A 21,589-nucleotide genomic window follows, 5' to 3' on the forward strand; every position below is an offset into this window, starting at 1 on the left:
CTCATACGGACAGTATTAAAAATAAGGAAATAATTTTATAAGCCTTGTTGCATATTGAGCCTAATTTTCATTGATTTTGCCCAATTTTACATGCCTTTTGCTCTTTACTCTGTTTCTTGTGGTCCAAGCAAATGCCAGAATATTGTAGGATCAATGTTTTCAAGGAGACTAGGCTAAAACAATCTTGTCCATTATTAAAGGGTAGCTACACAGAGATGATAGGAAAAGCAGCCAAACTCTTGTGATGAAAGTTGGCAAAGATGTAGTGTCCAAGAGCTTCCGTTGAACTCTTGTGCTGGAAAGATGCAAAATCTTAGAGGTAGCTATGCGTTTCTCATAGCTTTCTCCAGAGCTTCTGCTGGTGATGCTGCACTTGCCATATTTGTCTGAAATGCTCTTTCTGGAATCATATATTCTCCCTGAGACTGTTGTGGTGCCTATTCAGCATTATTTCAATAGTTGTCACTTGCGTAGGCACTCGTGCCTAATGCTGCTTAGGTCAAGGCTATGACAAATTGCGCTACGTGAACCAAAGCTGCCTAGAATAAACCTTGTGGTCATCCCTATAGATGAAAACACGAAGTAGTCTTTGGTATTGACAGCTCTTGCACTGAAGGATTAACTCTAGTCAGGGAAAAAGCTAATGCTATTCTATGACCCATTCAAATGTTGAACATGAATATATTGAATCCGGTTGGATTTTGGAAGACAATACTTAAATTTCACATTGGAAGCAAGCAGCATGGTTGTACTATTTCCAAGGATTGTATTCTAGCCCATGCCAGCCTGTTTCTTCACATTTACTGCTTTTGTCAAAACAAATTTTCAGTTATGTGGAGCCAGGTCTTGGTATGTAATAGTTTGAAGTGCTTTTCTCTTAATAATCCTGTAAATATCTTAATTTTATGTCTAAGCCACAGTCAACATTTTTTTCATTAACTATAATGTGAAACATTTTAATGATTAAATGAACATCTAAGATGAAAATCTTAAACATCTTGGGATTAAAATGTTTAAGATCTTGTTTTATAAAACTTCTCTGTCACAGCAATAGTTAGGCACAAAATATTAGTATTATGCTTCTCTGTTTTAGTTTACAGCTTTATTATATTTGTTTATCCTTTACAAAAAGTTGATTTAGTGTATGAAAGTATTAATGTAGCTCTATACTCAGAAAGGAATTTATGTACCCTGATTTTACAAGCTGGCCATGGTTAGATGCCTCCATATTTTCTGATGAACAGCCAAGCAACCCCTCCATGGAGAAGGAACATTTACTGTCCCTGTGGTGATTTGTTTTTCCCCTTTTTTTTTTTATTTTGAATGGGAAGAAAAAAATAAAATCACAGTCTTGATGGATAATAAACTGTACACAAGCCAGCAAAACACCCTGACAACTGCAAAGGCTTGTCTTGCTGCATTACCAAGTGTGTGGCCATCAGGTTGAGGGGAGTGACAGTGCCTGCCTCTTCCATACTGGCAAGGCTGCAGTGGGAGAACCACATCCAGCTCTGTCCTCCTGACACCCTTTACAGATTTGTAAACATTAACGAGGTCACCCCTCAGTCTGGTCTTCTTCAAACTGAAGAGACCCAGCTCCTTCAGCCTTTCCTCACAAGCGAGATGTTCCTCTCCCTTCATCATCTTTGTGGCTCTGTGCTCGACCCTTTCAAGGAGTTCCCTGTCCTTTTTGAACTGAGGGGCCCAGAACGGGACACAGTATTCCAGATGAGGCCTCACCAGAGTAGAGATGGAGAAATACTTCTCGCAGCTGCATAGTGCTTCCATATCTGCCACTGTGAAAAGTCGATAAGGGAAATCCTGATAAGCTATTAGGAGAATAAATTTTAGCCATGAGGAATTTCAGAAGTTGGAACAGATTGTCCAGAGAGGTTGTGGCCTCTCCATCATAAGGGCAATTCAAAACTCAGTATGGCCATAGGCAACCTAATCTGTGTTGGTTCTGCAGTTGAGCTGGAGGTTGAATAAAATAGTCTCCAAGGTCCCTTCCAACCTAGACTGTTGCTAGTGAGGTGTCAGCCTTTGTAATCGCCTGTTTATAAATGCAGTTAAGGAGTTTTGTGTAGGTTTAGGTGCAGTTTGCCTGTTCCAGCAGTGTTTATGAGTGTTACAAATGTACATACATCACACAGATTTGAACCTGTGCTGTAGAGTAGTATATATGGGTATCTCCTTCCTTGTTGCTCCTCTTAAGATATCACACCTCTAATGGATTCCTTTTTTGGAGATGTATATCAAACTAGTTTTGAGGTAAATAATATGTGCCTGAGTGCATCTGTAAAAAGTGACTCTTGCTCTCATGCTGCTCTTATTTTACTGAGATTAAGTTTTTAGCAGACAGTTGTCTGTCTTGCCAGTGTCAGTAATGCACCTGGTTTTATTTCATTAACTTCAATAGCAAGCAGGAACGTGCAACGTGGTTGGTTTTCTTCTTAGGTAAACTTTGTGGATTTGCGTGTACCAAAATGCTTGTAACACGTTTTGTATGTGACTTTCAATGTTCACAGCAATTGGAAGAAAAAAGTGAGGATGAAGAAGACAAAGAGTGCTTGAAGCAAGCAATAACTGCCCTACTAAATCTTCAAAGCAGTATGGAACGGATATGCTCCAAAAGTCTTGCAAAACGAAGGCTTAGGTAAACATATTTCCTTTTTTCCTGCTTTTTACTCTTAATGCTTTGCTATAAATCCAGGGCTTCCAGTTTCCTCTTTTAGTAAACAATGAACAAAATAGTTTGTGACAAGCCTGCTTTTTCAGAGGAAGTGACATCAAAGTCGAGATAATTTGTTATTGTTTTAAAACTGTTCTGATTTCTGTGTCCTTGCATACTGGTATTTGAGATGTTCTGAGAATTCACTGGTAAGTAGAAAGTTATAGCATTTGTGGGTTAATTGTACTCAGATAATAAATATCTGCCTAAAAATACTGTAAAAGTGTGTTTCTGTGTGATTAGAAGTGAACGGTCCTGTATTTGAAACTACTTAATCTGGAAAGTGGTTTGTGTAATGGCTAGTTAAAACTGGCACTAGATAATAGGAATAGGTGCAAAGATAACTAATACTTAGTTGCACCATTCTAGAATATTCTTGAATTATACTGTCTGATTTAATACTAATATTTGTGCACTTATTTACACATGTTAAAACTTTGCTTTTGCTCTTAAAATTGTTTCAATATTTTCTTTGTGAAACAAGTTCTGTGTTGCAAAGTGTAATCTTTAGGCTTTGGACATGGATGCATGTAACAGCTTATTTTCTCTGAATGTGATTCTTTCAGTAATGCAGTCTAAAATTGGTTTGTTGGCTATGGAAATGAGCGACTTGTTAGGCTGAGAAGCACTAATATCTTGCCTACTTCTGGTTGCTTACGTTGAGGTAAAATTGCATAGAAGATAAGTAAAAAATCTGTCAGATCAGGTACTTGAGAGAAACATTCAAGCTCTGCAGTGATGCTGGTACTGAGTGCTGAAATGGCATTCCCAGTGGAATTCTCAACACTTGGATGGATGATCGTCTAGTTTTGCTGTTTGTGGTGGTTGTGATTTTTTTTAAATACATGTATACTAATAGGCTGCCTTTCTCCCATCCTTCACTGAAGTGAATCTGCATGCCGATTCTATACTCAGCAGATGAAGGGGAAACAGCTAGCAATTAAGAAAATGAATGAAATCCAGAAAAATATTGATGGTTGGGAGGGGAAGGACATTGGACAATGCTGTAATGAGTTCATCATGGAAGGAACGCTCACACGTGTAGGAGCAAAGCACGAGAGACACATATTTCTGTTTGATGGCTTGATGATTTGCTGTAAGTCAAATCATGGCCAACCAAGACTTCCTGGTGCTAGCAATGCAGAATATCGTCTAAAAGAAAAGTTCTTCATGCGAAAGGTACAAATCAATGATAAAGATGACACTAATGAGTACAGACATGCTTTTGAAATCATCTTAAAAGATGAGAACAGTGTTATTTTTGCTGCTAAATCAGCTGAAGAGAAAAACAACTGGATGGCAGCATTGATATCCTTGCAATATAGAAGCACTCTGGAAAGGATGTTGGATGTAACAATGTTGCAGGAAGAAAAAGAGGAGCAGATGAGATTTCCAAATCCTGAGCTTTATAGATTTGCAGAACCTGACTCTGAGGAAAATATTGTGTTTGAAGAAAACATGCAGCCCAAATCTGGAATCCCCATCATCAAGGCAGGAACTGTCATCAAGCTCATCGAGAGGCTGACTTACCACATGTATGCAGGTGAGGCACTTCATTTATGTAGCCAAAATTCAAGGTGATGACTAGTTTGTGCTTCTCTTTCTGTGTTAAGTACATGCAGCAAAATATATAAAGTATGTAGAAAGTGTGTATGCTTTGCAGTGCACTTCTTCGAATGTGCTTTTTCAGTTAAGGTTTTGCAATGTAAACGTGCACCTCTGTGGCTGTAGCACTTAAAAATGTGAATCCTCTTTGGCTGAATGTGGTGGGGATATGCATGTGTATAAAGTTATTCTCAGGCAAGGATAGGGCAGATGGGGGCCTGCAGGAATTGAGCTCTAGACAATACTTTCTCCTGTATGCCCCAGGCTACAAGAATTGCTTTCCCTCAAGACTTCCAAAGCTGGGTAGCACATGAAGCACCAGCATTGCAGAAGAGAATTGTGGGCCCAGTGTTTTCAAATGAGGGTTGTATTTGATCAGCTATTAACCGTGTCCATGCTGGCATGTAATGAAAAGGCCAAAGAGCAGCTTGCTGGAAGGAGTGACTTGCATAATTTGACCTCTGAACCTCACCTTAATCAGAATTTCAGTGGGAATTTGATTTACGGTCTCCTGACTTTGGGTTTCTGTTTGTGTTGAAGATACATTGAGGCTTTTCTGTGATCGTCCAGTCTAACCTCAGTGTGTGGAGTTTCCTTGGTAATTTCCCAGGATTTTCATAAGCTGGGTTGAAAAGCATAAGCTTGAGTGTTTGAGTTTGGATTGTTTTGTAATTTTTTTTGATTCTACATGAATGTCAGTTATTCTAAAACTTCATGCATCTTGATATTAGTGCTTCTCGTATTTAACTGTGGATTTGGGTTTTTCCCCTTTCTCTTTAGTCTTTATGGTTTGATTATACTAAATTGTTTTTCTGCAGCTCAGTCTTGTATAGCTCGCATAGACCAGGAATATTTGTTTGGAAGAAGTGGAGAGTAAGTGGGTTATAATTAATGAAGTTTAGTACTTTTGTTTATTTTGAAAATGCTTGTAAATACATCCATTACTTTTATTGCTCTTTTCCACATTTCCTTGAGTTGAGCTTTTCAAACATTTATTAGAAACCCAAATGTAATATTGTGCTGGCAGGTTTTGTCAGAGCAGTTTTGTGCCTTTCTTCATTTCCTTGTAACTTTATAAACTTTTAGCTCTTGGCAGAGAATTTTACAGGCGTGATTTACAACATAATTTTATGGTTTTAGAAGTTAAAATAAAACAATTTAGCCTTAGAGAAAGGAAGACACTTTTTTTCTTAAGCTAGCATTATATGTGACAGAGAAGTAGCAAAAAAACCCCAAACCCCTCATTACTGCCCTATGAACATTTGTTTTGATTTGGCTAACTTGTGCACCATTAAGAATTGCCCTTTCCATAGCATAGGGAGTTTGGTGCTGTAGCCTTGGTGTTACTCTCAGTGCTAGCAGGGCCTGCTTTTGTGGAACATGTGGCTTGTTGAAATACATCTTTTGTATTGTTTTTTCACCTGCATGTCTTTTTTGGCCTTCCTAGCACAGAAGACACCGAGGAGGAATTCAGATCAATTGGTTAAATCCACTTTCGTCCACAGTCATTTAAGTACTTGCTTGTAGCAGCCCCTATTTAATAAAGTTACTTAAGTAGTTAGCTTGAAAACTGACATTGTTGGTATGTGTGCCATTGACCAAACTATTCTACGAGGAAACTGCAAACATGGATAGCGTGAGATATGCTGTGAAAGACTTTGACCAATAGAATTAAAATTGTTGTGATGTATTTAGCATGTCTTTGTAGCCCTAAAGATCTTAGCGCAACATACGTGGGCCTGATGCTGATTTGCTAGGTTGCACATCATTTCTTGACACCCTTACCTTTCATTCTATATCTTCTGGTGTATGATTTGTTTTTCATGAAGAAAAATGTCATCATTCTAACCATTCTGTGCTGTTTTCCAGTGGAACAGAGAAATAGAGATATAGTGACTCAGCCAAAAAGGCTCTGTTGTGCAGGAAACCAGGTCCATTTACTATGTAAATTATTCGGTGTTTTGTTGCATTTTATGAGATGCAGTGAGTAGAAGCAGCAACTTTCCATAGTAACACTTCAGCTCCTTCGTACACATACCTCCTGAGTTCAAAGCTTGTGTTTTGCTTAGATGTGGGAAAATGAATACCCTGGTGATACCTAGCCAAATAGCTACACTGTAGAAATGCTTTTCTTGCCCCACATAGGATTGTGTATGCATTCTTGTAACCTTAAGGAATTTATTGACTTGATATTCAAATGCCAGAATAGCAAGCTCTTACGTTTCTGAAGCAACTGCTCTCAATTATGGTGTGACTGGTTATGGCAGCCCTTGATCTGACAGTCTGACAACAGTGTTTAGCGTAGCTGTGGGTTTTTATCTTTGTAGGCCAAATACTGTAAGGAATAATTACTGATAACAGTGGTGATACCGATTTGTTGCAAGTAGCAGAGGGGCAGTTTACTTAGTTCCATATTGAGCAATATATTGGCCATATTCAGACAATAATCAAATCAAATCTCAATGTTCTTGTCATCTGTGTAGACCCAAACAGTCCATCTCATTTGTAGATAAGGGAGGTGGACCTTTTATTTTTCTTCCCTCACCTCCCTGATAAGGCACAAACCAGCTTATCAACAAATATTTTTCTGTGGAGCGGGGACAGCCCAGTAACCCAGCTCTAATGAGGCAGCGCTGATGGGGGTAGAAGGCATCCAGCCACCGCAAGAGCTAGGACAGGGAGACAACCCCCATGGCCACCCAGCCACAAAGTGCCCCAGACATCCAAGCCATCCTGTCGTAGCAAAGTAGGGAGAAATCTCCTCTGCAGAAGCAGCTTTCTGTATATTACAAGAAGAGAGGAAAGTGCCCTATGGTTAGAAATTCAGGTTCTGACCCTGTTTGCACATTCTGGTGGGTCGTACTTGTTTAAATGTGTTCCTGCATTCATTATCTCCTCCTTTGCCTGATTATTGTTTAAAAACAGCTGGTTTAGGTGGTACCAAGATTTGAAAGTTGTGGCACTTTTTTTGTCTATAGGGCAGTGCTCTTCTATTTTTAAAGCTTTGATATGTTAAGACTGCTTGTGCGTCATCATAGTGTCCGTTTCCTTTCTTCAGGAATTCAAGGGTGATTATTTATAAATCCTTGTAGAACAAGTTATTGTTCTTTTTTAGCTTTAAAATTGGCTGTATTGAAGAGAGAATTATCACATGAGCAGACATCCTGACTAACTAGTGTTGTCTGTACTTTTTTTAATGCTTGCTCATATATTTGTACACTATTTTGAGTTACAGATTTTCCTAGTGAGATAAAAAGACAAGGTTTGATTTTTCTGATCTACTTGATTTAAAATTCAGTATGTATTGCGGATTAAAACACTGACCCTGCATGTAAATAACAATAGCTATGACTCAGAGCTTGCGGGAATCTAAAAGTGTTAATTCCTATAGAGTCTGTCTTTTTCAAGTAGACAAAATCTACTTAGGATGGATGCTGTGACACAATGCAGACTGTGAAAACATGAGTTACTGTGCTTGCTTCTGTACTTTTTTTAGGACAACAAAAATTGTGTATTTTCATTACAAGGATGATGGGGACAGGGATAGCATTCTTCATGCAAAAGAATTGGAGTAAAGCCTTTGAAAAGGATTTTAGACTGCACAGTTTCAAGGAGAGGTGGAAGAGGCATTATGATAAGGAGTAATGAGGGACATAAAGATGGTAAAGCAAAATAGCTAGTTGTATAAGAAATGGGAGACAGCGTACAACAGAAATGCGAGGAAGTGCTGTGTTACACAATATACACAACACATGGTTAATGTGTGCAAAACATTACAGTGAACTGTTGCCCAAATGAAGAGCTTGGGATCTAAGAAAGGTGGACTATTCATTCAGATGGACAACATGTTGGTAAATATTTAAGGAGGATTTTTAAAACGCTCTCAAAAGCCTGTATTCCAGGAAACAAGTCTAATGGCTTAATATAGCGTTAGGTCAAATAACACAGACGTGGTTTTCTTCGTTACAGCCTGTAGGAACTTGTGCTTCAAGTCCTGTGTGTTCCTTGTCAGCCACTCTGTTTTAGAAAAAATTACCAATTGGCATTTGTTTTTAAAATTTTTATATGGATTTGATATACAAAGCTATTACAACCTGCACATTAATTTTGTTCAGTGATAACAATGTTAACTTTATTTCTAGTCAGCTCTGTGCTGTCACTGCATTTCCTCATACTTGAAAACAAATGGGTTTGCTTTTGTCATTAGGAGACACGCATGGGTTTTCTATTTTGAATACCTGCTTGGTTTTAGACACGTGTGAATATTTTAAACAAACTGATATGTGAGAAGTCCAATCAAATGAAATATCTCGATTTTCTTGAAATGAAATAAATATAACTTCAAAGTATAGCTGCCAGTGACCTGAAAAAATATTTAGCCTGCCTTAACCATGCCTGATTATCAGTTATACCAGTTTAGGGAAAACATTCTCGCCTTGAAAAGGCCATTTCTATCCAATGCGATGTTACTTGATGTGTGTTTTAAGTTATCCTGTCCTTATCCTCAAAAAAACAAAGTAGCTTACTAAATGACTCATAAATAAAATTATTTTTTCCTGCGTTGTTGAAAAAGAACCCTGTCTTTCAGTAACTGAAGGGAAAGAAAAAGTCGTTTTGAATTTTCCACAGAGTAAAAATTGTTTTTAAATTCTGCTTTGTACTGATGTTTTAAAAGGTCATGAATTGTTACCAAAGCAGTTAGCATCATTGTCTCTGTAAATTGATAGGCTGGCATCCTTAATTTTAAAGTATTCTTAAAGTTATTTTAAAGGATACTAAAAGCTGTTTTGAAAGAGAAAAATATAGATAATTGCTGATGTGAGCATAAAATTCTTCTTTGTCTTAGATCCCAACTTTGTTCGGACTTTTCTCACAACGTATAGATCCTTCTGTAAACCTCAAGAGTTGCTGAGTCTGCTAATAGAAAGGTATGGCACTGTTAAAAATATTGTTCATACTAAGTGCAAACTTTTTTTTTCTTTTATTACTTTTACTTAGAGCTTGTAAGATTCTTGTTTTCCAGTTGGTTTTCACTCACTTCAAACACTCTTTAAAAAGTTATCGAATTGGAAGACTGCAAGAATGTGCAAGTTATATCCTGAAGTATTAGGATTGTTCAGGTAGCTCTGCTAATTTCTAGCATCCCACAGTTTTGTCTTTGAAATCTTTTTTTTTTATTATTAAATTCAGTGAATCTTCCTATGTCTTTACCAAGATGTAAGGAACATTCTGAATTTTGAGGTATCTTTAATCAACATTTGATTCGTTCATGCTGTGAACAAGTTTAGTGTAATACGAGCCTAGTGCTTACACACATCTTCTGTGCTAGATTTGAAATTCCAGAGCCTGAGCCAACAGAAGCTGATCGTATTGCTATGGAGAACGGAGACCAGCCTCTTAGTGCAGAGTTAAAAAGATTTAGGAAAGAGTACATTCAGCCTGTGCAGCTACGGTGAGTATTGCATCAAGGTGAGCCAAACTGACTTCCTTAAAGTCTTTTGAAGAAACATATTTTTGATGCAGTGGCCCTTTGTGATATCAGTGTCCTTTCTTGTAGATGCTTTGATAGAAAGCGTTCGTGGACAGTTGGCCATTTTGACCTTACTGCTTGAAAACCTGGTGGGAATTTAAATTCATGGCACGAAAAGGCTTGGGAAAGGCTTGTGCTGAGTTTTAGACTACTAGTATGCAAATTAGTGTCTTACACTTGCTTTTTTTTCTTTTTATCCATGTTTTTGCAAGGATACACAGGATAAGTGTGCCACAAAGATGTAGGCAGAGACCATTTTAGGTACTGTTCTTTTTAGGAATAATTGCATTACTCTGACTTAAAGTAGAAAAATGTTGGTGAAATGCAGACTGCAGAATAATTGCATTTGGTCTGCTGATTCCAGTAGTCCTGTGAACCCTAGCCTGCTAAAAGCCTTGAAATGATAGACATGAAGATACACTATATTGTAGAGCACTTACTTATCCTTTACTTTTGCAGAGTATTAAATGTGTGTCGTCACTGGGTAGAACACCACTTCTATGACTTTGAAAGAGATGCTGATCTTCTGCAACGTTTGGAGGAATTCATTGGAACAGTAAGAGGTAGTTATGGTTTCTTAAGTGCTGGCATTTATCATAAAACATCCCTTTTCAAAGGTATGGAATGGGATCACTTTTCCTTTTGCTGAGGAGATGGACTGACTGCTTATCAAATACTTCACAAAGAACGTAAAGTAAACCTTAATTTTAAAAAAAAACAACACCCACACTATTATTCGAAGTCTGGCCCTTCTTCATAAGAATGAATGTTATTTACATCCTGATAAATTAGTAATGGTTTTGTTAAAAAGGGACTGAAATAATTCAAAATAATAAGAATTGAGTAATGATCAGGACAGAATAATTGCTTTGATTATCTTCTTGAACTATACACAGGGGTAATTTTTTGTAAAACTGTTCTGGTGGAAGCCACTATTTCTTGAACAGGGATCTTCCACCTATTTCACCAAGCATGTAAGACCTGTAGAACACATTCCAGTTGTACAGATCTTTCCTGTTCCCTTGTAAGAAAAACGGAGACAGCTACAGAAGCAGTTTTTAGGGAAATAGTACATTAGAGAAGTATTTAATGGTTGTGTCGCAATTAAAAAGAGGAGGAAAAACAGTCAGCTAGTTTAATGTGGATTACTGGTAAATTTTCAGTGGATTTGCCATATCATGCATGAAATTCTTACAATGTAGAACTAAACAGGCATTTGGCCTTTGGGTTTTATTCTGAGCTTTGATGCTGAATGCAGTAGAAGGAGAAGCTTCTCTGTATCTGTTATTTTGCCCTTCTATGTTATCTGAGCTCAGCATGTACTCTTGCCCAAAGCGTAAAGTTCAGCGTGTTTACAGAAGTACATTTTGGGCAAAAGATTAGTTCCCATAAACTCATGGTAAAATTAGAAAAGAAGAGAAAGCACCTGATTTGAAGCAGATGCCGGGTGTGGGTGTTCTGAATTGTACTTGGACAAACTTGGCATGCTCAGCATTGGCTGTTGAGGAATTCTTCTTTATATGTTAAAATGCCTTGAGGCTTGTGTGAGAGCACTGCTTATACACTTCCGAAGAACATACGGTTGCTTTAATTTAGTAGGTTTTGGATTTAAATCCAAAGATTTCTAAATTATGCCGACCTCTTTGGATAAAGAGTGTTAAGAGTAACTAAATGGTGATTTTTCTCTCTGTGTGCCAGGCAAAGCGATGAAGAAATGGGTTGAATCAATCACAAAGATAATCAACCGGAAGAAGCAGGCACAAGCCATTGGTCCAAGTCACAACATTACATTTGAGAGCCCACCTCCAGCGATTGAATGGCATATAAGCAAACCAGGACACACAGAGACTTTTGACTTGCTCACTTTGCATCCAATAGAAATTGCTCGACAGCTCACTTTGCTTGAGTCAGATTTTTACAGGTAACTTTCCTCCATTGAAAAACACATGACACAAACCAAAATATTCTCCAGCATGAAATTGTTTCTGCGGGCCCCTGCTGTGAAGCCCCACGGTAGGTCAAGGGACTTTACTAATGCTGTATATTAATTGCTATTTTTTCAGAAAAAAAATTCTAAAAAACAGTATTTGTCTTATCCTCCTCAAGTTAATGTGCAGTACATGTAACTCATACATACTGTTAATTGCATTGTACTGCAGGTTACTCCTGGTACTTTCCAAGTAGACCAGCCTTTGCGAAGTATGAACATTAATTGATTTTCTTCATATCCTAGTTTGTGAAGCAAATTATGGACCATGTCAGATCTCACCAGCTAGCTGTCTGTGAGAGGTTGTTCAGGTGTTGGAAGCTCACATTTTGTTATGGTGAATAAGATGCAGACTTCATCATTGAGATGAACAGATGTGGTTAATAGTCACATAAATTAAGAAATATTTGCACACTAGAAAAGAAGCAGAGACATACCACTTAGTCATGTGGGGAGCCTAACATTATAGAAGAGATAACTTAAGAATTTATTTCCAAATATTAATTCCAAGTTCACTGTCAATAAAGAGCTTTTGGGAAAATAATATTTTCCTTCCTCCTTTTTATACATTTTTCTGATACATGATCTGCTTTTCTAGAGCTGTGCAACCATCTGAGCTAGTTGGAAGTGTGTGGACAAAGGAAGATAAAGAAATTAATTCTCCCAACCTTCTCAAAATGATAAGGCATACAACTAACCTCACTTTGTGGTTTGAAAAGTAAGTAACTTTCCTGAATCTGCACTTGATATGTTTCTGGACATTTACAGTCCATTTAGAAGCATACTGTGAAAAATTCTGTTTTGGGAGAATTCCAATTTTAAGTCATGTTTAGATGTCACAAATGGTTGCTGCAAGGATATTACCACAATGATTTCAGCTTTTTATTCTTAGATTACTTTCACATGTTTATTCTTTAAAACATTTTTCAAAACTATGTCAAGTAATTTTATAAATTTTTTGTATGTTTGTATTACGACTTAATATTTGATTTTGGAAAACTCATCGATGCTTCAATACAAAATCAAATGTTCTTGTGTATTTAGATGCATTGTAGAAACAGAAAACCTAGAGGAAAGAGTAATTGTAGTGAGCCGCATAATTGAGATTCTGCAAGTTTTCCAAGAGCTAAACAACTTTAATGGTGTCCTTGAGATTGTCAGTGCTATGAACTCCGCAGCAGTGTATAGGTTGGATCACACGTTTGAGGTACAGTGAAATGTTTTCTGGTTTTGGTATGGAACTGTAATGCAGTGCACCTTAGCTATGCTAACAGCCTGTCTTTTCAGTAGGCATGTCCTTCAAAGAAGGAACGAGGAAGGTAAATCCCCTAACCAATTAATCAATCAGGGTGTAATAGGATTTTTTTTTTCTTGGTTTTAGAAACGAGAAATCAATCCCCACTTAAGAAAGGCAGAAAAGAGGTAGCAAGATTCTGAAGTGTTGGGGCACTGTCCTCATGGACACTGAGTTAAATATCAGTGGGAAACCATTACTCTCAGTTTTGTTGCTGGTCTACAGCTGCTGCTATCTTCCCAAACAACCTGTTCCCATCTCTTCTTCTAGCAAATTCCAAGTCGCCAGAAGAAGATTTTAGAAGAAGCTTATGAGCTGAGTGAGGATCATTATAAGAAATACTTGGCAAAACTCAGGTCCATTAATCCTCCTTGTGTGCCTTTTTTTGGTAAGTGCAGTTGGTTTGAATGAGCTGTATCATGCGTGAACATCTGGAAGGTATTGAGCCAGGGTACTAAACAGAGTACAAGCATTAGTGAGAGGTCAGTTTTAACACAACAGTTGATTTTGAGTTTCAGGTGCCCAGACATTAATTGCATATATGTAAAAGAAAAAATAAAGTGAATATTAATTGAAAATGTTATTTGTAGTAAAAATCAGTATTATCTGCAATATCTTATTTTCATGCCTACTCATTTTTACTTTGAAAGTGGTTTGAACTGTTGTGACTATAAAAGCCTTAAATGGAAGGTAGTCATATTAAAAATATTATTGCCATGGTTGTGGTTCAGAGCGATTGTCTCGGCCAACAACAGAGAACCACTGTATCACTCACTCACTCCTCCCCCCTCTCCCACCTCCACAGTGATATGGAGGGAGAAAACTCAACCAAAAAGGCTCAAGGACTGAGATTAAGGAGAGAGATGGTAATAATCTACCATTTAAGATGATGAGTAAAAAAACAGAGAGACTTGGGAAGAAAACATAGATTTAATTTACCACCACCATTTACGAAGTAGGATAATGAGAGGAATACATCAATAAATACAAGCTGTTCTTAAATACACTCCCCAGCACGCCCACCCCTGCCACCTTCCCAGCTACCTCCTTCCCTGCATCGGTGCAAGGGGAGCAGGAGGTGGGTGAAACAGTCCATGGCAGCTCCTCACTGAACAATAGGGCTCCTCACAGTCTCTCCTTCATGCCACGTGGTGTCCATCTCACAGGAGGCAATCCTCTTTGTCCTTGTGAGTCCATCGGGGCCACGGATCACTTCAGGCACGTCCCTCATTGGTGCTTGGTCTCTACCCTCTGGCGTTGGGCTCTGCATGTACCACCACATTCTGGACGTTTTTGCCACCGTCGATCGCCTCAGCTGGAAGGCAATCATCTCCTTGACATCTCACCCAAGATGGGGCTTGAGGGACAGATTCTGTGCTGGCAGCCTTCTCCCTTTCCTTCTGCACCAGGGCCCTTCTCCCTCTCTTTCTTCTCAGGACCATGTTCCTTTGTTCTCCTCTCACCTTCACCTCCTCCAGCCGAAAAATTCCTCAACACAAAGACAGGACAGATGAAGACAAGATGAAACCAAAAGAGAAAGAGAACAGTGGGGTCGCCTCTTAAATACTTTGATCGCAGAGGAGGTGATGGGCCTGGCCATGGTCAGAGGCAGGGCCAACTCCTACCCGTGAGGCTCTCAAAGTTTCACACGAGTCACCCCCACAGCTCTACCCCCGTTTTCCAAAGTCCAGCTAGACTCAAACATATGACAGCTAGGAGAGAAAGGACTCCCTTCCCCATGAAGAATTCAAAGAAATAAAACTAGAGTTTTAATTTCATAGTTCCTTATAACTATTAGAAAGTCTTATTCCTATAAAAACACAGTTTGTGAAGAAAGCCTCTTCTTTATCATCAGGCTTAACAGTTCTTCTTTCAAGGTGGTTGCTAAGAATTTCTGACGTTTAGCAAATTGTGAAGTTGAAGCTCATGGCATTCCTCTTCTTTAGCAAGCTACTTGTATGTTTGCTGCAGATCTGTTCCAGCTCTGGACATTACACTTGTCCAACATAGTCTTCAGGACAAAACTGAAAGAAAATAGTGTTGTTGGCTTTCTTGGCCTTTTACAGATTGGGGAAGAGTATACTCCAGATCTCTGCAAAGAAAGATAAGAACAACTAAGAAACTTTCTATCCTGCTTCAGACCTGAGTAGAGGTTAGCAGAGGTTAGCTTCAGTTATTTATCTCAAGGTATACTTAGAAGAGTCATAATGATAAGAGTCATAATGATAGTTCCAGATATATCATCTGTGGACTTGAGAGCACTCTTTTCTTTCTAATCTTCCAACCCTTTAATACAGTTATGAAGCCAGGAGTAGAGAGTGGAACAGAAGAATAAAACCTGAAAATAATTTTTTGAAGGTTAGCTGCGATCTCTAATGGACAAGAGTGGAACTGAGGCAGAACAGTTGAGAGAAAGCACTTGAGTTCAGTATACTCTTGTCTTGCAAACTACTAGTAGTGTTCAGTTGTTAGAGCCTCCTACACAATAGAAAGAGGCATAGACTTGGAGATTCTAATGCAAAAAAGACATCTTTCTGGAAAAGACATACTAAAATATTGTTGCCCTTATTTGAAAATTAGGTGCGATTCTTTTACTGGCCCTAATAGTGAACTTTTCTAAATAATTACACTGCACAAATTAAATTGTTTAAGAATTCTTTGTATTCTGGTTATGTGACATCCTCCTTGATTTGTACTATGTGTTGAGAACCTTTTCTGTGTGCTCCTTAGGGATTTACTTAACTAACATTTTGAAAACAGAAGAAGGCAACCCTGAATTTCTGAAGCGACATGGGAAAGAACTTATAAATTTCAGCAAGAGAAGAAAGGTAGCTGAAATAACAGGAGAGATACAGCAGTACCAAAACCAGCCATATTGTTTAAGAGTGGAATTTGACATCAGGGTAAGTGGCATTAGTTCCTTGCATCCAGACATTGAGCTACTATTGTGGTGACTGTCAGCTGGTAGATCATAAGGATAAATTGAATTCACATAGATTCAGTCAGACTGAATTAGAGACAAGCAGGCCTGTTATAAAATCTCTTACAGCTTTCACTATAAGAAATGGCAGGAGGCTGAGTGCTTGCAGTTTGGTGGGGTTTGGTGTTTGCTTTTTTCCCTAGCTATTGGAATGTTAGTATATAGATTTATGTTTTTTACTGGTTAGTGTTAAACAGGAGCAAGAAACTACCAGATTGTCACCGTCCTTCACTCAGTTGCATTAATTTGCCCAGTGAGCCCAGCTGTCTTTTTCCTCCTGCCCTTACGTTTCCAGGTTTACCTGATAGCACTTCCTTTATGTCATGTGTGGGCGTTGATGATGATCACATTTTTCCTTCTCCTGGAGTTTGTTCCATTACCCTTGGTCTGTGGTGTTGTCTAAGCAGTCCTCTCTCTGCTTTTCCTTTTTCTTTCTTTGTTTTTTTTATTACCTTTTTTGAGCTATATACTTTCAGAGAGTCAAAGGACAGGTTATGTTAAGAGAATTCTGCAAGATTTGTTACTTGTTGTCTATAGGGTTTGGCAGAATGCATTGTGAGAGCAGTCTTCCCTGCATCATTGTGAAGATGGACTACTTACAGCTTCTTCTGAAGGTGTTCGAGCTGATTTTTGCACTGTAGAAAGTATCTAGGGTACTTGCACAGTTGATTTTCAGGATATGTGTATCACTAGCAATGCCCAGCAAAGGGCTGACAACAAAAAGATTTATTAACTTAGTCTGTCATTGCTTTTGACTCCGGCATTTTCCCTCTTCTCTGGAACAATTGTGATCATTTGTGCAGTAGAAATGAAAAATACTAAGCCACTCCATAGTAGCTTAGATTACAAGTTTTCTACCTTTTTGTATTTCAGAGATTTTTTGAAAACCTGAATCCAATGGGAAACAGCATGGAGACAGAATTTACAGATTATCTGTTCAACAAGTCACTAGAGATAGAGCCACGAAATGTCAAGCCTCCACCAAGATTTGTTAGTATTCAAATTTTTTGGTTTTACCAAAAATGCTTATTTCACAGATAGCAGAAGTAATTTTAGATCTCTTAACTTCCTAAGTACAAAGCTACATTTAAGTGATCTTCTGGACTTTTGATTTTGTTTGATGTTATCTTTTTTGTCATTTCAGCCCAAAAAATACAGCTATCCTCTCAAGTCCCCAGGTGTTCGTCCCTCTAATCCAAGGCCAGGTACCATGAGACATCCTACACCCCTACAACAGGAGCCAAGGAAAATTAGCTATAGCCGTATCCCAGAGAGTGAGACTGAAACTACAGCATCTGCACCAAACTCCCCGCGAACACCTTTGACACCTCCCCCTGCTTCTGCTACTTCAAGTACTACAGATGCCTGCAGTGTGTTTGACTCAGATCCTTCAAGTCCTTTTCATGCAAGTAGGTGCTAGTAGATAATCTGCCAAGAACAGACATATTAGATTTTGTTGTGTTAAACTGGTGAAACCATGTTTAGTCTTCTGAAGAGACTACAGAAACAGTGGCTTTTGTTTCCTAGCAGCAAAAGAAATCACTGTGCTTTATGTCTTATTTTTAAAAAAGTTTTTATCGTAAAGGGCAAAACTGAACAGAACTAGGTGTGTTACGGAGAGAGCATTACATGTCTTTGGAGAAACTGTCAAAACACGAGGCAGAGATATATCTCTAGTGCCCCCATATGCCCCAAACCGTTGTGGGATTTGCTGCCGTATATATATATATCAAATCATAAAGTCATTGAGGTTGGAAGAGACCCTTGGGGTCATCAAGTCCAACTATTAATGCTAGTCTACAAAATTCGCTCCTAAACCTTGTATTTGGTGAGTATGTTTTGATGGTGAACAATGAATAAAAATGGGTGCTTTGCGGGTGCCATATTCTGCTGTCCGCCAATGCAGATTGATTTAAGTGGATATGGATGGTTTTTCTGCCAAACTTAAAATCGATACTTTCTGCTCTAAATCCATCAGGACCCATCCGTGCTTATTTTTCTTCTATCTTCACCAGCATACAAGGAAGGCTTATATTTTGTGGTGTGCTTTCAGTACTTGATAGTGGTTTCATGTATGAGGGCTTTCAAAGGAAGTACAAGGTTAGTCTTGTGTTCAGCTGCTTGCTACAAGGAGATGAAATGACTTGCTGAAAGCAGAAGTTCCTGAGCAGAGCAGTGACATTCCTGAGTGTCCAAGCCAGGTCTCTGGAATACGTCTTCAGAAGAAGATATTTCTTTGTTGTTGGGTTTGCCCATTGACTGCAGGTTCAGGATAATGTTTTAGTGGTATTGTGATAAAAGAACGACTCTGTGGTGTGGTTTTGGTCTCAAGAATTTTGTAAGAATGTGCCGGAACTGTTGGCCACAGAGATGATTGCAGGTCAGAAAAGCAGTTTGTATGGAACCTGCAAGTTTTATTGTCTGTCTTTAACGCCACCTTGATTCATGCTGGTTTTAATGAGCAACTACTTTATTATTTATGACACCTTTACTGGCAGCAATAAAGGAAATACACTGAGTCAAACAAAAGTTCATCATTATCAGGATTTGGTTTTTATGTCTGCTAGGGTCTGCTTCTGTGTCATCCATAAACTTTACAAAAAATTCAGATGAAGCTCACATCCCCCCTCCTGTTCCTCCGCGGAGAAGACCAGAGTCTGCCCCAGCTGAGTCCTCCCCATCAAAAGTAAGTAAGAGGGAAAAAGGGCATTTATTTTCGGGAGCAGAGGTCAGGATATGATAGAAAAGTAACTCTTAAAGATGTATTTTTGAAGAACAGTATGTGAAAGTAAGCAGTCATCTCTTTCAAGCCTTCACAGCTTTGCCTCATTAAGTCCTGATCCCAAACAAATGAAAATCAATGGATGTCACCTACATTTAGGGTTAGAAATGTCTCTTGACTACTGATTCTCAATGCTCATGCCCTCATGTTGCCTGTGAAAAACTTCAGGCTTCAGGCAGATATTTCCATCTGCGATAGTTGTCCCAGAGTACCAGTTTGGGGTGTGTGAGTGGGGGGTGAAGAACTGAAGAACAGTAATGATGGAAAGTGCTGTTGTACAGATGTCAGTCCTCTGAAAAGGTTTGTTAGGATATTTGACTCTCATGCTGCCTTTCACTTCTTCATTACTGCTGCCTGCTTGAGCCATTGCTAAATATTTCTTTTGCATTTGTCTGGCATTTGGTATTTGATCCAGCCTTTGTTGCAGACAGCATTAAATGTCTCTCGTTGGCAGTGGGAGCTAGTGTGTGACTTCAGAGAATTTGGTGAATTTGAAAATCCCACTCAAATTTATTTTGGAGCATGTATCTTTGAAGAGGGCTTGCGTGAGACTCTTTTTCAGACTATGAGTGACTGTGCTGTCAGCCAGCAGAGTTTAACACATCACGTTCCTACCAAAATGTAGCTGGAAACATCATATACATGATAGGGTGTTGGAGACCAATTACCTCATCACTGTGGTCTGCAAGTTGGGAGCTGTTCACTTCAATAATTCTGACTACTCAGTTCCATTTTCTGAGCATAGTTTTTTTTTTTCCCCTGCTCAGCATCCTCTGCCTCCATTTCCTCATTTTCTCGGAGAAATATCTGCTACTACGCACCCCAAGTGCTTGTTACTGGGGAGATGGTGGAAGATACTCATACCTAGCCAGCAAGCAGACCTGGGACTAGCATGGAAATTGTTGCTTTGAACATTCTTTGCCTTAACTTTGTCCCTTTCTGTGCATCTTTGTTCCTTCCATCCTTGGCTGTTAACTCATGTATTGATATACTCCTGCACATCCAGTCTCTATCTTCTCTGTCCACTTCACTCTGAGAAACATTTTTTCAGGCACCACCATTCCGTTTTATTTCCTTACTCCCTGTCTTAGTTCTGCATCTGCTTGCTGTGCCTCTTCTTTAACTGGATAAAAGCAATCTGCAGGGCAGGAGCCCTGCTTCCTCTTTGTAGCAGGGTCCTGTTCTTTACAGCCCCTCTAAAATGTGTTGAATTAAATGTTTGTGTACCTCAGATTACTTCTGCACACCTGGACAGCCCACCAGCAATCCCTCCTAGGCAACCAACCTCTAAAGTGTATTCACCGAGGTACTCAGTGCCTGACCGGACCTGCATCTCTGACCCCCCTGAAAGCCCTCCTGTGTTACCACCACGAGAACCTGTGCGAACTCCAGATGTTTTCTCTAGCTCACCACTACACCTCCAGCCTCCACCACTGGGGAGAAAAAGCGAACTTGGAAATACCTTTTTTCCAAACAGTCCGTCTCTGTTTACTTCCCCTCCCCCTCAGACACCTTCTCCACATGTAGCACGGAGGCATCTTCCATCACCGCCTTTGATACCGCAAGATGTGGACCTCCATTCTGTTGCTGGACCACCTGTTCCTCCGCGACAAAGCACTTCTCAACATATCCCAAAGCTTCCTCCAAAAACTTACAAAAGGGAGCACACACACCCATCGATGCATCGAGACGGACCACCGTTGCTAGAGAATGCCCCCTCCTCCTGAACTCTTTCTTGCGCTGGGAGTTGCATTTTCCTGGTGCTATGTCTGTTGCTGGCAATGGATGCACTGAACCCGGTGGTGCCAAGGAGTTGGGATGTGTATGCCAAACACTAAGAAGTCTCGAATAGATTGGAAATGCAGTGTACAGAAAATGGAATTGCAAAACCAGACGTTTTAATGAAAAAAACCCTCACAGTTAACTAGCTGTTCTTGTTTTAGTATGCAGGACATTGTTCTAAAATAATTGGACAACTGATTGTACCAGAAAACAGACTTGAGAGACTTCTTTGGCCTATGCGCAAGAGACTGTGTTTCTGTAATGATTAATGATGTCCAGTACAGGAAGGAAAACAGTCTTGTATCCATTCAGTTCCATACAGTGGCACAGTTTTTGGAATGAAAACATTATGCACTTTTTTAAAATCTCAAACAGGGAACTTTATATCCTTCTTAATTTTCCTTTGCTTTACTCCCTGCTTTAAAATTCCTTCCTAGAATTATGAGAAGGACTGTGAGGAAGATCTGTGGTACCTAACCGAGCTAGAATTAAGGCAAAGCACTGTAATGCGGTCCTGTTTACAAGTTGTTAAAATGAGTAGTAGGGGGTACCTAGGCTTCACCAAAGAGGTACTTTATTATTATTTTCTGAAATATTATGGTGCCAGTTCAAAAATAAATTTTTGCCAGGAAGCATAATGTCTCATTATTGCTTTCTTTAGATAGAGCAGATGGAAGTCTTACATCGTTAAGATGACAACGTGTTTTTTTTTTAAAAAGCAGCACTATCATCGGAAGTAAATATGCTACTACATTTAGAAGACTGCTAGGTTATGTCACGTTCTTTTTAAGCTTTACTGATAATCCATTTCATGGCTTGTAGCTATTCTTTTTCAGTCATGTCATGAAAACAGTCACTTACGAAAAGGAACACTCACTGGTCAACTTCCATAGCTATT

General features: G+C 39.0%; 1 protein-coding gene across 1 annotated transcript in view; it reads left to right on the forward strand.

The window, feature by feature from the left end:
- The window catches only part of SOS1 (son of sevenless homolog 1 (Drosophila)), a gene marked incomplete at its 5' end in the record, with an annotated part of 44,188 nt that extends 22,909 nt beyond the window's left edge, over positions 1-21,279 (forward strand). The window contains 14 exons of the mRNA XM_009868294.1: positions 2,529-2,656; positions 3,619-4,274; positions 9,183-9,264; positions 9,666-9,788; positions 10,326-10,429; positions 11,565-11,787; positions 12,452-12,571; positions 12,898-13,060; positions 13,418-13,535; positions 15,878-16,050; positions 17,001-17,117; positions 17,272-17,536; positions 18,695-18,813; positions 20,142-21,279. Of these exons, the coding sequence (XP_009866596.1) occupies positions 2,529-2,656; positions 3,619-4,274; positions 9,183-9,264; positions 9,666-9,788; positions 10,326-10,429; positions 11,565-11,787; positions 12,452-12,571; positions 12,898-13,060; positions 13,418-13,535; positions 15,878-16,050; positions 17,001-17,117; positions 17,272-17,536; positions 18,695-18,813; positions 20,142-20,636 (2,886 nt within the window). The remainder of the gene's footprint in view (positions 1-2,528; positions 2,657-3,618; positions 4,275-9,182; positions 9,265-9,665; positions 9,789-10,325; positions 10,430-11,564; positions 11,788-12,451; positions 12,572-12,897; positions 13,061-13,417; positions 13,536-15,877; positions 16,051-17,000; positions 17,118-17,271; positions 17,537-18,694; positions 18,814-20,141) is intronic.
- Positions 21,280-21,589: the final 310 nt, after the last annotated feature.

The sequence above is a fragment of the Apaloderma vittatum genome, unplaced genomic scaffold (assembly GCF_000703405.1).
Source record: "Apaloderma vittatum isolate BGI_N311 unplaced genomic scaffold, ASM70340v1 scaffold10884, whole genome shotgun sequence".
Lineage (NCBI taxonomy): Eukaryota > Metazoa > Chordata > Aves > Trogoniformes > Trogonidae > Apaloderma > Apaloderma vittatum.